General features: G+C 45.4%; 1 protein-coding gene across 1 annotated transcript in view; it reads left to right on the forward strand.

Annotated features, from left to right (window-relative positions):
• Positions 1-13,672, forward strand: part of LOC306794824 (caveolae-associated protein 1-like) — a 36,276-nt gene extending 22,604 nt beyond the window's left edge. The window contains exon 2 of the mRNA XM_079293046.1: positions 9,257-13,672. Within this exon, the coding sequence (XP_079149172.1) occupies positions 9,257-10,129 (873 nt within the window). The 3' untranslated portion in view covers positions 10,130-13,672. The remainder of the gene's footprint in view (positions 1-9,256) is intronic.
• The last annotated feature ends 111 nt before the right edge of the window (positions 13,673-13,783 follow it).

A 13,783-nucleotide genomic window follows, 5' to 3' on the forward strand; every position in this document is an offset into this window, starting at 1 on the left:
AAATTTTTTATCACGCTTTAGCTTGAGCTCCTCCAACACGCACGCACGCACGCACGCACGCACGCACGCACGCACGCACGCACGCACGCACGCACGCACGCACACAGACACACACACACACACACACACACACACACACACACACACACACACACACACACACACACACACACACACACACACACACACACACACACACACACAGATTACTCAAGTGGCAACTATGCTTGCTACTGCAATCAAATATTTGCAAGTAAAAAGTTAATACTTACTCAATACATCTGTTCAACAAGCATGAACATGTAAACAAAAGCAGAACCTAATTGAATAGTCTCTCATCCACCGCCGCTATATTTATACAAGCACAGCACACGATGGCCAAAAGCATTTCTTACAAACAAGCTAAACTAATGCTGTGAGTCTGTAGTTTAACTGCCTGTTCTAGTTCGTTCCTGTGAACTTCTCTGCTGGCTGACAGCCAGGAAGACAGAGGACAGAGGGAGGAGGACAGAGGACAGGCGGACAGGAGAACAGAGATAGGGGGACAGAGAACAGAGGGAGGAGGACGGGAGGACAGAGGGAAGAGGACAGATGACAGAGGGAGGAGGACAGAGGACAGGAGGAGGAGGACAGGAGGACAGAGAGAGGAGGACAGAGGGAGGAGGACAGGAGAACAGAGATAGGAGGACAGAGAACAGAGGGAGGAGGATGGGAGGACAGAGGGAAGAGGACAGATGACAGAGGGAGGAGGACAGAGGACAGGAGGAGGAGGACAGGAGGACAGAGAGAGGAGGACAGAGGGAGGAGGACAGGAGAACAGAGATAGGAGGACAGAGAACAGAGGGAGGAGGACGGGAGGACAGAGGGAAGAGGACAGATGACAGAGGGAGGAGGACAGAGGACAGGAGGAGGAGGACAGAGGACAGGCGGACAGGAGAACAGAGATAGGAGGACAGAGAACAGAGGGAGGAGGACGGGAGGACAGAGGGAAGAGGACAGATGACAGAGGGAGGAGGACAGGAGGACAGAGAGAGGAGGACAGAGGACAGGCGGACAGGAGAACAGAGATAGGAGGGCAGAGAACAGAGGGAGGAGGACGGGAGGACAGAGGGAAGAGGACAGATGACAGAGGGAGGAGGACAGAGGACAGGAGGAGGAGGACAGGAGGACAGAGAGAGGAGGACAGAGGGAGGAGGACAGGAGAACAGAGATAGGAGGACAGAGAACAGAGGGAGGAGGATGGGAGGACAGAGGGAAGAGGACAGATGACAGAGGGAGGAGGACAGAGGACAGGAGGAGGACAGGAGGACAGAGAGAGGAGGACAGAGGGAGGACAGGAGAACAGAGATAGGAGGACAGAGAACAGAGGGAGGAGGATGGGAGGACAGAGGGAAGAGGACAGAGGACAGGCGGACAGGAGAACAGAGATAGGAGGACAGAGGACAGAGGGAGGAGGACGGGAGGACAGAGGGAAGAGGACAGATGACAGAGGGAGGAGGACAGAGGACAGGAGGAGGAGGACAGAGGGAGGACAGAGGGAGGAGGACAGGAGAACAGAGATAGGAGGACAGAGAACAGAGGGAGGAGGATGGGAGGACAGAGGGAAGAGGACAGATGACAGAGGGAGGAGGACAGAGGACAGGAGGAGGAGGACAGGAGGACAGAGAGAGGAGGACAGAGGGAGGAGGACAGGAGAACAGAGATAGGAGGACAGAGAACAGAGGGAGGAGGATGGGAGGACAGAGGGAAGAGGACAGATGACAGAGGGAGGAGGACAGAGGACAGGAGGAGGAGGACAGGAGGACAGAGATAGGAGGACAGAGGGAGGACAGGAGAACAGAGATAGGAGGACAGAGAACAGAGGGAGGAGGATGGGAGGACAGAGGGAAGAGGACAGAGGACAGGCGGACAGGAGAACAGAGATAGGAGGACAGAGGACAGAGGGAGGAGGACGGGAGGACAGAGGGAAGAGGACAGATGACAGAGGGAGGAGGACAGAGGACAGGAGGAGGAGGACAGAGAGAGGAGGACAGAGGGAGGAGGACAGGAGAACAGAGATAGGAGGACATAGAACAGAGGGAGGAGGATGGGAGGACAGAGGGAAGAGGACAGATGACAGAGGGAGGAGGACAGAGGACAGGAGGAGGAGGACAGGAGGACAGAGAGAGGAGGACAGAGGGAGGAGGACAGGAGAACAGAGATAGGAGGACAGAGAACAGAGGGAGGAGGATGGGAGGACATAGGGAAGAGGACAGATGACAGAGGGAGGAGGACAGAGGACAGGAGGAGGAGGACAGGAGGACAGAGAGAGGAGGACAGAGGGAGGAGGACAGGAGAACAGAGATAGGAGGACAGAGAACAGAGGGAGGAGGACAGGAGGACAGATGGAAGAGGACAGATGACAGAGGGAGGACAGAGGACAGGAGGAGGAGGACAGGAGGACAGAGAGAGGAGGACAGAGGGAGGAGGACAGGAGAACAGAGATAGGAGGACAGAGAACAGAGGGAGGAGGACGGGAGGACAGAGGGAAGAGGACAGATGACAGAGGGAGGAGGACAGAGGACAGGAGGAGGAGGACAGGAGGACAGAGAGAGGAGGACAGAGGGAGGAGGACAGGATAACAGAGATAGGAGGACAGAGAACAGAGGGAGGAGGACGGGAGGACAGAGGGAAGAGGACAGATGACAGAGGGAGGAGGACAGAGGACAGGAGGAGGAGGACAGGAGGACAGAGAGAGGAGGACAGAGGGAGGAGGACAGGAGAACAGAGATAGGAGGACAGAGAACAGAGGGAGGAGGATGGGAGGACAGAGGGAAGAGGACAGATGACAGAGGGAGGAGGACAGAGGACAGGAGGAGGAGGACAGGAGGACAGAGAGAGGAGGACAGAGGGAGGAGGACAGGAGAACAGAGATAGGAGGACAGAGAACAGAGGGAGGAGGACGGGAGGACAGAGGGAAGAGGACAGATGACAGAGGGAGGAGGACAGAGGACAGGAGGAGGACAGAGGACAGAGGACAGGCGGACAGGAGAACAGAGATAGGAGGACAGAGAACAGAGGGAGGAGGACGGGAGGACAGAGGGAAGAGGACAGATGACAGAGGGAGGAGGACAGGAGGACAGAGGGAGGAGGACAGAGGACAGGCGGACAGGAGAACAGAGATAGGAGGGCAGAGAACAGAGGGAGGAGGACGGGAGGACAGAGGGAAGAGGACAGATGACAGAGGGAGGAGGACAGAGGACAGGAGGAGGAGGACAGGAGGACAGAGAGAGGAGGACAGAGGGAGGAGGACAGGAGAACAGAGATAGGAGGACAGAGAACAGAGGGAGGAGGATGGGAGGACAGAGGGAAGAGGACAGATGACAGAGGGAGGAGGACAGAGGACAGGAGGAGGACAGGAGGACAGAGAGAGGAGGACAGAGGGAGGACAGGAGAACAGAGATAGGAGGACAGAGAACAGAGGGAGGAGGATGGGAGGACAGAGGGAAGAGGACAGAGGACAGGCGGACAGGAGAACAGAGATAGGAGGACAGAGGACAGAGGGAGGAGGACGGGAGGACAGAGGGAAGAGGACAGATGACAGAGGGAGGAGGACAGAGGACAGGAGGAGGAGGACAGAGAGAGGAGGACAGAGGGAGGAGGACAGGAGAACAGAGATAGGAGGACAGAGAACAGAGGGAGGAGGATGGGAGGACAGAGGGAAGAGGACAGATGACAGAGGGAGGAGGACAGAGGACAGGAGGAGGCGGACAGGAGAACAGAGATAGGAGGACAGAGGACAGAGGGAGGAGGACGGGAGGACAGAGGGAAGAGGACAGATGACAGAGGGAGGAGGACAGAGGACAGGAGGAGGAGGACAGAGAGAGGAGGACAGAGGGAGGAGGACAGGAGAACAGAGATAGGAGGACAGAGAACAGAGGGAGGAGGATGGGAGGACAGAGGGAAGAGGACAGATGACAGAGGGAGGAGGACAGAGGACAGGAGGAGGAGGACAGGAGGACAGAGAGAGGAGGACAGAGGGAGGAGGACAGGAGAACAGAGATAGGAGGACAGAGAACAGAGGGAGGAGGATGGGAGGACATAGGGAAGAGGACAGATGACAGAGGGAGGAGGACAGAGGACAGGAGGAGGAGGACAGGAGGACAGAGAGAGGAGGACAGAGGGAGGAGGACAGGAGAACAGAGATAGGAGGACAGAGAACAGAGGGAGGAGGACAGGAGGACAGATGGAAGAGGACAGATGACAGAGGGAGGACAGAGGACAGGAGGAGGAGGACAGGAGGACAGAGAGAGGAGGACAGAGGGAGGAGGACAGGAGAACAGAGATAGGAGGACAGAGAACAGAGGGAGGAGGACGGGAGGACAGAGGGAAGAGGACAGATGACAGAGGGAGGAGGACAGAGGACAGGAGGAGGAGGACAGGAGGACAGAGAGAGGAGGACAGAGGGAGGAGGACAGGATAACAGAGATAGGAGGACAGAGAACAGAGGGAGGAGGACGGGAGGACAGAGGGAAGAGGACAGATGACAGAGGGAGGAGGACAGAGGACAGGAGGAGGAGGACAGGAGGACAGAGAGAGGAGGACAGAGGGAGGAGGACAGGAGAACAGAGATAGGAGGACAGAGAACAGAGGGAGGAGGATGGGAGGACAGAGGGAAGAGGACAGATGACAGAGGGAGGAGGACAGAGGACAGAGTGAGGAGGACAGAGGGAGGACAGGAGAACAGAGATAGGAGGACAGAGAACAGAGGGAGGAGGACGGGAGGACAAGGGGAAGAGGACAGATGACAGAGGGAGGAGGACAGAGGACAGGAGGAGGACAGGAGGACAGAGAGAGGAGGACAGAGGGAGGAGGACAGAGGACAGGAGGTGGAGGACAGGAGGACAGAGAGAGGAGGACAGAGGGAGGAGGACAGGAGAACAGAGATAGGAGGACAGAGAACAGAGGGAGGAGGACGGGAGGACAGAGGGAAGAGGACAGATGACAGAGGGAGGAGGACAGAGGACAGGAGGAGGAGGACAGGAGGACAGAGAGAGGAGGACAGAGGGAGGAGGACAGGAGAACAGAGATAGGAGGACAGAGAACAGAGGGAGGAGGATGGGAGGACAGAGGGAAGAGGACAGATGGCAGAGGGAGGAGGACAGAGGACAGGAGGAGGAGGACAGGAGGACAGAGAGAGGAGGACAGAGGGAGGAGGACAGGAGAACAGAGATAGGAGAACAGAGAACAGAGGGAGGAGGACGGGAGGACAGATGGAAGAGGACAGATGACAGAGGGAGGAGGACAGAGGACAGGAGGAGGGGGACAGGAGGACAGAGAGAGGAGGACAGAGGGAGGAGGACAGGAGAACAGAGATAGGAGGACAGAGAACAGAGGGAGGAGGACGGGAGGACAGAGGGAAGAGGACAGATGACAGAGGGAGGAGGACAGAGGACAGGAGGAGGACAGGAGAACAGAGATATTGGATGGAGGACAGAGGGAGGAGGACAGAGAGAGGACAGAGAGAGGAGGACAGAGGGAGGACAGAGGGAGGAGGACAGGAGAACAGAGGGAGGAGGACAGAGAGAGGACAGAGGGAGGAGGACAGAGGGAGGAGGACAGGAAGACAGGAGAACAGGGAGGAGGATAGAGGACAGAGGGAGGAGGACAGAAGAACAGATAGGAGGACAGAGGACAGATGGAGGAGGACAGAGAGAGGACAGAGGGAGGAGGACAGAGGGAGGAGGACAGGAGGACAGGAGAACAGGGAGGAGGACAGAGAGAAGAGGACAGAGGACAGAGGGAGGAGGACGGAAGAACAGATAGGAGGACAGAGGACAGAGGGAGGAGGACAGAGGGAGGAGGACAGAGAGGACAGATGACAGAGGTCAGAGGGAGGAGGACAGAGGCAGGACAGAGAGGAGGACAGAGGACAGGAGTAACTGATACTAACCGCTATCTGTCTTCTTCCTTTATTATAAACTTCACTTGGGAATTTTATTTATTTTATTGCCATTTTAGATTTTAGGTTTCCAGCAAAATATAAATGACTTTAGTGAGTTTCAGTTTAGTTGTAAACTGTTAGAGTACGTGCTAATTGTTGGAGTTGCTGCAGATTCATCTCAAGATTTTGTCTGCGACTACTTTAACCTTTTATGCTATTGTTTAATGTTTACTACATGTTTATTAGGGGTGTAACGATACGCGTATTCGTATTGAACCGTTCGGTACGAGGCTCACGGTTCGGTACGCATGACGGACCGAACAATACGTTTGAATAATAATTTTTTTTTTAACCTTTATTTAACCAGGTAGTCCCATTGAGATTAAAAATCTCTTTTGCAAGATGTAAGTAACAATACAAGATGTAAGTAACAATACAAGATGTAAGCAAGCTGTAAGTAACAATACAAGCTGTAAGTAACAATACAAGATGTAAGTAACAATACAAGATGTAAGTAACAATACAAGATGTAAGTAACAATACAAGATGTAAGTAACAATACAAGATGTAAGTAACAATAGAAGATATAAGTAACAATACAAGATGTAAGTAACAATACAAGATGTAAGCAAGCTGTAAGTAACAATACAAGCTGTAAGTAACAATACAAGATGTAAGTAACAATACAAGATGTAAGTAACAATATAAGATGTAAGTAACAATACAAGATGTAAGTAACAATACAAGATGTAAGTAACAATACAAGATGTAAGTAACAATACAAGATGTAAGTAACAATACAAGCTGTAAGTAACAATACAAGATGTAAGTAACAATACAAGATGTAAGCAAGCTGTAAGTAACAATATAAGATGTAAGTAACAATACAAGATGTAAGTAACAATACAAGATGTAAGTAACAATACAAGATGTAAGTAACAATATAATATGTAAGTAACAATACAAGATGTAAGTAACAATATAAGATGTAAGTAACAATACAAGATGTAAGTAACAATACAAGATGTAAGTAACAATACAAGATGTAAGTAACAATACAAGATGTAAGTAACAATATAAGATGTAAGTAACAATACAAGATGTAAGTAACAATACAAGATGTAAGTAACAATATAAGATGTAAGTAACAATACAAGATGTAAGTAACAATACAAGATGTAAGCAAGCTGTAAGTAACAATATAAGATGTAAGTAACAATACAAGATGTAAGTAACAATACAAGATGTAAGTAACAATACAAGATGCAAGTAACAATATAAGATGTAAGTAACAATATAAGATGTAAGTAACAATACAAGATGTAAGTAACAATACAAGATGTAAGTAACAATATAAGATGTAAGTAACAATACAAGATGTAAGTAACAATACAAGATGTAAGTAACAATATAAGATGTAAGTAACAATACAAGATGTAAGTAACAATATAAGATGTAAGTAACAATACAAGATGTAAGTAACAATACAAGATGTAAGTAACAATACAAGATGTAAGTAACAATACAAGATGTAAGTAACAATATAAGATGTAAGTAACAATACAAGATGTAAGTAACAATACAAGATGTAAGTAACAATATAAGATGTAAGTAACAATACAAGATGTAAGTAACAATACAAGCTGTAAGTAACAATACAAGATGTAAGCAAGCTGTAAGTAACAATACAAGCTGTAAGTAACAATACAAGATGTAAGTAACAATACAAGATGTAAGTAACAATACAAGCTGTAAGTAACAATACAAGATGTAAGTAACAATACAAGATGTAAGCAAGCTGTAAGTAACAATACAAGCTGTAAGTAACAATACAAGCTGTAAGTAACAATACAAGATGTAATTAACAATACAAGATGTAAGTAACAATACAAGATGTAAGTAACAATATAAGATGTAAGTAACAATACAAGATGTAAGTAACAATACAAGATGTAAGTAACAATACAAGATGTAAGTAACAATACAAGATATAAGTAACAATATAAGATGTAAGTAACAATACAAGATGTAAGTAACAATACAAGATGTAAGTAACAATACAAGATGTAATTAACAATACAAGATGTAAGTAACAATACAAGATGTAAGTAACAATACAAGATGTAAGTAACAATACAAGATGTAAGTAACAATATAAGATGTAAGTAACAATACAAGATGTAAGTAACAATACAAGATGTAAGTAACAATACAAGATATAAGTAACAATACTAGATGTAAGTAACAATACAAGATGTAAGTAACAATACAAGATGTAAGTAACAATACAAGATGTAAGTAACAATATAAGATGTAAGTAACAATACAAGATGTAAGTAACAATACAAGATGTAAGTAACAATACAAGATGTAAGTAACAATACAAGATGTAAGTAACAATACAAGATGTAAGTAACAATATAAGATGTAAGTAACAATACAAGATGTAAGTAACAATACAAGATGTAAGTAACAATACAAGATGTAAGTAACAATACAAGATGTAAGTAACAATATAAGATGTAAGTAACAATACAAGATGTAAGTAACAATACAAGATGTAAGTAACAATATAAGATGTAAGTAACAATACAAGATGTAAGTAACAATACAAGATGTAAGTAACAATACAAGCTGTAAGTAACAATACAAGATGTAAATAACAATACAAGCTGTAAGTAACAATACAAGATGTAAGTAACAATATAAGATGTAAGCAAGATGTAAGTAACAATACAAGATGTAAGTAACAATACAAGATGTAAGTAACAATACAAGATGTAAGCAAGATGTAAGTAACAATACAAGATATAAGTAACAATACAAGATGTAAGTAACAATACAAGATGTAAGCAAGATGTAAGTAACAATACAAGATGTAAGCAAGCTGTAAGTAACAATACTACATAACATTAAGGAGCAGTTTTTGTTTTTTATGCTTATGTGTTGCTAAGAAGACACCCCAGAAGATGGGTCACTCAGGTATAGTTCCATCATTGTTCAAAGTCAAAGAATAACTTCATGATGTTAGTTGTAATGAATAAATATATTTTAAAATCAAGTACATTTCTCTGGCATTTATAGTTTTCTACTGTACCGAAACGTACCGAACCGTGGCTCCACTGTATCGTACCCAACCGTGAATTTTGTGAACCGTTACACCCCTAATGTTTAATATTTTGTGGCTTACACAATATATGTTTCTCTGCCTACATTTTCACTGGTCATTCTGGACCACAATGTTATGTTTACATTTTAATTTGGTCAAGGTGGCTTTGCTAAATCTCATTAACACTTACTGCATTAACACTCCTTGTGTTCTCTTCTCCACAGGATGAAGTGAAGGTTCCCTCAAAACTCAGCATCTCTAAATCCCTGAAGGTTTCTGAGTCTGTGTCAGGAAACAGAGGGGGCAGCATGCTAGAGCTCAAGGAAGCTGTAGAAGAGGAGGAGGGAGGAGAAGGGGAGAAGGCAGACAAGCCCCACGTAGACCTCTCGTCAGATGAGGAGGGGGTGGAGATTGAGGAGACCATTGAGGAGACCCGTGCCGAGCGCATCAAGCGCAGCAGTCTGCAGCGTGTGCAAACCCTGAAGACGGTATTCTCAAAGGAGAAGATGGATAAGACCAGAGCAAAGACCAAAGAGAAAATGGAAAAGACCAAACAAAAGACCAAGGACAACCTGGAGAAGACAAAGCAGAAGACCAAGGACAACCTGGAAAAAACCAGGCAGAAAACCAAGGACAACTTAGAGAAGACCAGACAGAAGACCAAGGATAATCTCGAGAAGACGCGTCACAACATTGAGAAGAAGATGGGCAAGATTGGAACACAAATGAGTGTCAACCCTGAGCGCAAGCAGAAGATGCAGACATCCCGTGACAAGGTGAAGAAGGCCTTCACGCCAGACCACGTTGTTTACGCCCGGTCCCAGACCGCTGTGTACAAGGTGCCCCCCTTCACCTTCCACGTCAAGAAGGTCCGCGAGGGCATCACTGAGGTGGTTCAAGGCACCGAGATGGTGGAGGTCTCCCAGGAGGCGGATCCCTTCGGCGGAGTAGATGGGGAGGTGGAGGAGGGCGCGGTGGAGGTTGAGATGGAGATGATGAATGGAGAAGGGGATGAGGAAGAGGCTGATGAGGATGAAGAGGAGGACAACCAAGATGCTCTGCAGGAGAATGAAGACAGAGACAGAGACAGTGACTAGATAAAGAGTCAGGAATTAGCCAAGATCCTAACATAATTCCTGAGGTTCTTTTGTAAAAGAAAAAGAAGGAATTCATTGTGGGAAGATTGCTTAAGAATAATTGCGGTTTATAACAACTTGGGTCTAACTCTTTTTTTTAAATAATTTTGGCCATTATTACTATTAGTTACAATAACTTTGTACGAACAAGTTATTGCTGATATTTGGGAACACGGCGTCATTTCTATGAGTTTGACTGGTCAGTCAGACGACCAGACATGTGGTTAACAAGCCAAAACTTTGTCCAGATTATCTAAACCACTTTATTTGAAGGTAAAATTTAAAGGGCGTACCCAGACTGTCAGTAATAATCCTTCAGCATAAAAGCACAGTATTGTAGGACAAAGTTTAACCAGGAGGTTGGTAATGTTCACCGTTGTGTTCTCCTCCACATAAGTTCGACAAACCTCTGGGTTTGTTCCCCTCCTGTCTGATTGTCTGTCTGTTTGTACACGGTCCCTGTGTATCTCATGTAGTGTGAAAGTGATGAACGCACAGATAATTATCACCTGTCTCTGCAGTTCCCTGAGGATCTACGCATCCTTTTTTGCATCTTTCAGCTCATTGTTGAGGATGTTTCGTCCCACAAGACTGCTGTGAGACTGAACTGTTTCACCGCTCTCGTCAACTTCGTTTCCAGCTGTTTTAAGTGCAAAGGCTCCGATACACCCGATGCACACTCCCTGCTCAGCGACAGCAGACAGACAGAGTTAGAGACTAGCTGGTGAAGGAAGTAGCAGCCCTTTTTCTCAGGAGTTGGTGGAGATCAAAACCAGAGCTAAAGGGAGAGCGAATATTTTCCTTACTTATATATTTTCCAGGTGGACCCAAGCACCACAAAATAGCCAACTGTTGGCCAACATGCTAATATGTCAGCTTGTCGTGTTTCCCTTAAAGGAACAGTGTGTAGGATTTAGGAGGAGACATTGGCAGAAATGGAATATCATTTTCATAACTATGTTTTGATTAGTGTATAATGTTACCTTAGGATGAGCCCTTCATATCTACATAGGGGCGGGTCCTCTTCACAGAGTCCGCTATGTTTTACCACCATGTTTCTACACAGAACGGACAAACTAAACACTGGCTCTAGCGAGGGTAGTAGCACCACTTTTCTAGTTTCATGAAAAGATCATCTTTCCAGCGGTGAAATACTTCTAGAAGTATTTTCACGTTACCTTAAGGCCGCCACAGGAGGAGTTAGCGGAAGGTGTTTTAATTTGGATGCAATCTGCACCCTGACCAGTAGGTGTCACTACATCTCACAAACTGCCCCTTTAAGTGGCAAAAACATTACCAAAGAGCAAAGCCAGGACCAAGTAGGGTTCCAGCATACATGCATAGAGTTGGACCCAGCAGGTCAACCTGACCATGGGTTACGACATTCCCAGATCTCAGCAGTTAATTTGACAAGACAATGTTATTACCAATAACAATGATGACCAAAACTATAAAAAAAAGACCAAGTGGTAACAAAATTACGATTTAACAACTTAGGGTTTCCTTTATTTGACTACAAGTTGTGTATCTAAAATAAATCAGAAAGGGCTTAGTTTAAAGGGCTTAATGGAAATATTCCCATATTTGCAAAAGCACTTTTAGGGTTGTTTAGAACCCATTTGTGTTTGATGATGATGATGATGATGATGAAATTTGAAAAGAAAAAAAGAAGAAGAAAATAGGAAGAGGAAACCAAAAATAACGTTGCTATTGGCTGAGGAAAGGAGGCGGAGCAATCGCAGAACTGACAAGATCAATAAATGATTAGGAAGGGACACCATCATTTCCATTGTAAGAAAGTGCAAATTGTCAGTATTTTCTTTTTATCAAAAGCCCCAACCACTCACAGCTAGTGGCATGAGCACATAGGAATGAATCATCTCCTTTCCACGCCACGTCATTTGTTGAACATGAAGAGAAATAGCTCATGGACTGTTGAGTAGCAGAATCCCAATGGCCAAATTATTCAAAAACACACTAAGGACACATGCGTGCTTAAAATGCTGACATTTCTTTTGTATTGCTTACCACATATGCATACATATTCCTTCCACCTGTTTAAATACTGAAGTGTTATCTTACTCTGCCTAACTTACTGATGATTTAGTGATTCTGTTGTCATGTCTATGTTCATGATGAGCTAACAGTTACATATTTGTATGACTTGTATGTGATCACATTTTACACTTGGCCGAATGTAGCCTAATAGTTGTAGTTTTAGCACACCTTGTTGCATGCAATGTTGTTACGCAACATTTTACTGCCAAAGAACAACCAGTGCCAATAAAAATGAAGGTCTGCAAGACAGAGCAGAGATAGCTCATCCATAGGTCTCGTGCATTTCACTCACCGATGGTATTCACTTTGATTATTCTCTTCTTCCAACCTGCTATGTGCCAACACGATGTGTTTCATAAATAAACTGAGATAAGGACAAATACTTTGGGCTAGTTCTCACACACCTCTGGTAGAAGCAGTGTAGATTCTGACCAGGGCCGTGTACACTCAGGACCTGGACGTTCACGGCACTCGGTTTCACAACGAGTGTGATTGCTGCGGTCTGACACTGACCCCTAGTGTCCAGTCATCCCACTATGATTCCCTCTGCTCCAGATTAAAGGTGCATTTCACCACATCGCCGTGACAGTAATGACACACAGGGTTCCTCAATGGCCCACACTTACTGATTTGCAATAAGGCTTTTATAAATGTGTGTTATATATTCCTCTACTGGTGGTATTTTCATGAATGCCTTGCAAAAAATAATTCAAGAATTAATTGATTCACTAATTCATTTTCTAACATATTCAAATTAACTTTCCACCCTATGCACTAGTCCTGGTCAGGGTAGCGGGAACTAGAACGTAACGCGGCACACTTTGAGCTGAAGGAGTGTACACCCTGGACAGGTCAGCAAAGGGCTAACACAGAGACAGACACAAGATGCATCTGTGAATCCAAAGTAACAGAAAGTATAGAGGTTTACATAATTGTTGCCAAAGTTTACCACATTGCCACAGTATTTGTACGGTCAAAGTTTAGTTCCTAGCTCAGACACATCAAAGTGTATTTGTTTTTTTGTATATAATGTGAATCACTGCCAATGCAGATCATAATAGTTTTTGATTTTATTTACCAGAGAGCCTTTTGCCTTCTGCTGCCTGCACTTCTTCTGCATTTAGAAACAGCTTCTCGGGCCAAATCATTGTGATGTTTGCACAGATTTCACAGTGCAACAATATGTAAGCAAAGATAAACTATTCTCGCCTTTATACAATGTGGTAGAGAATGTGTTGAATGCTAAACCCTTCATAGTGGATCAACAAAGCCATGTCTGTCAGAGCTGTGACAACATTCAGGTGTGCTGAGGCCTATTTGTCAATGGAACATAATGTAGTTCACACTTAACTGCTTCCTTGCTTTTGTTTTGTTGGTAACTGATTCCTGTATGTTTCATTGCTTAACCACTAATGATTTAATTAATAAATGCTATTTGGTTAACAATGTCTGTGTTTTTATTGAATGTTAGCAGAAAAAGTGATAGACTCAACACAAACCACTCTGCTGATAGTTTACAGTACAGCTGTAATATCTAATATGATAGGCTATATGACA

Source organism: Melanostigma gelatinosum (genome assembly GCF_949748355.1).
Source record: "Melanostigma gelatinosum genome assembly, chromosome: 21".
Taxonomy (NCBI): domain Eukaryota; kingdom Metazoa; phylum Chordata; class Actinopteri; order Perciformes; family Zoarcidae; genus Melanostigma; species Melanostigma gelatinosum.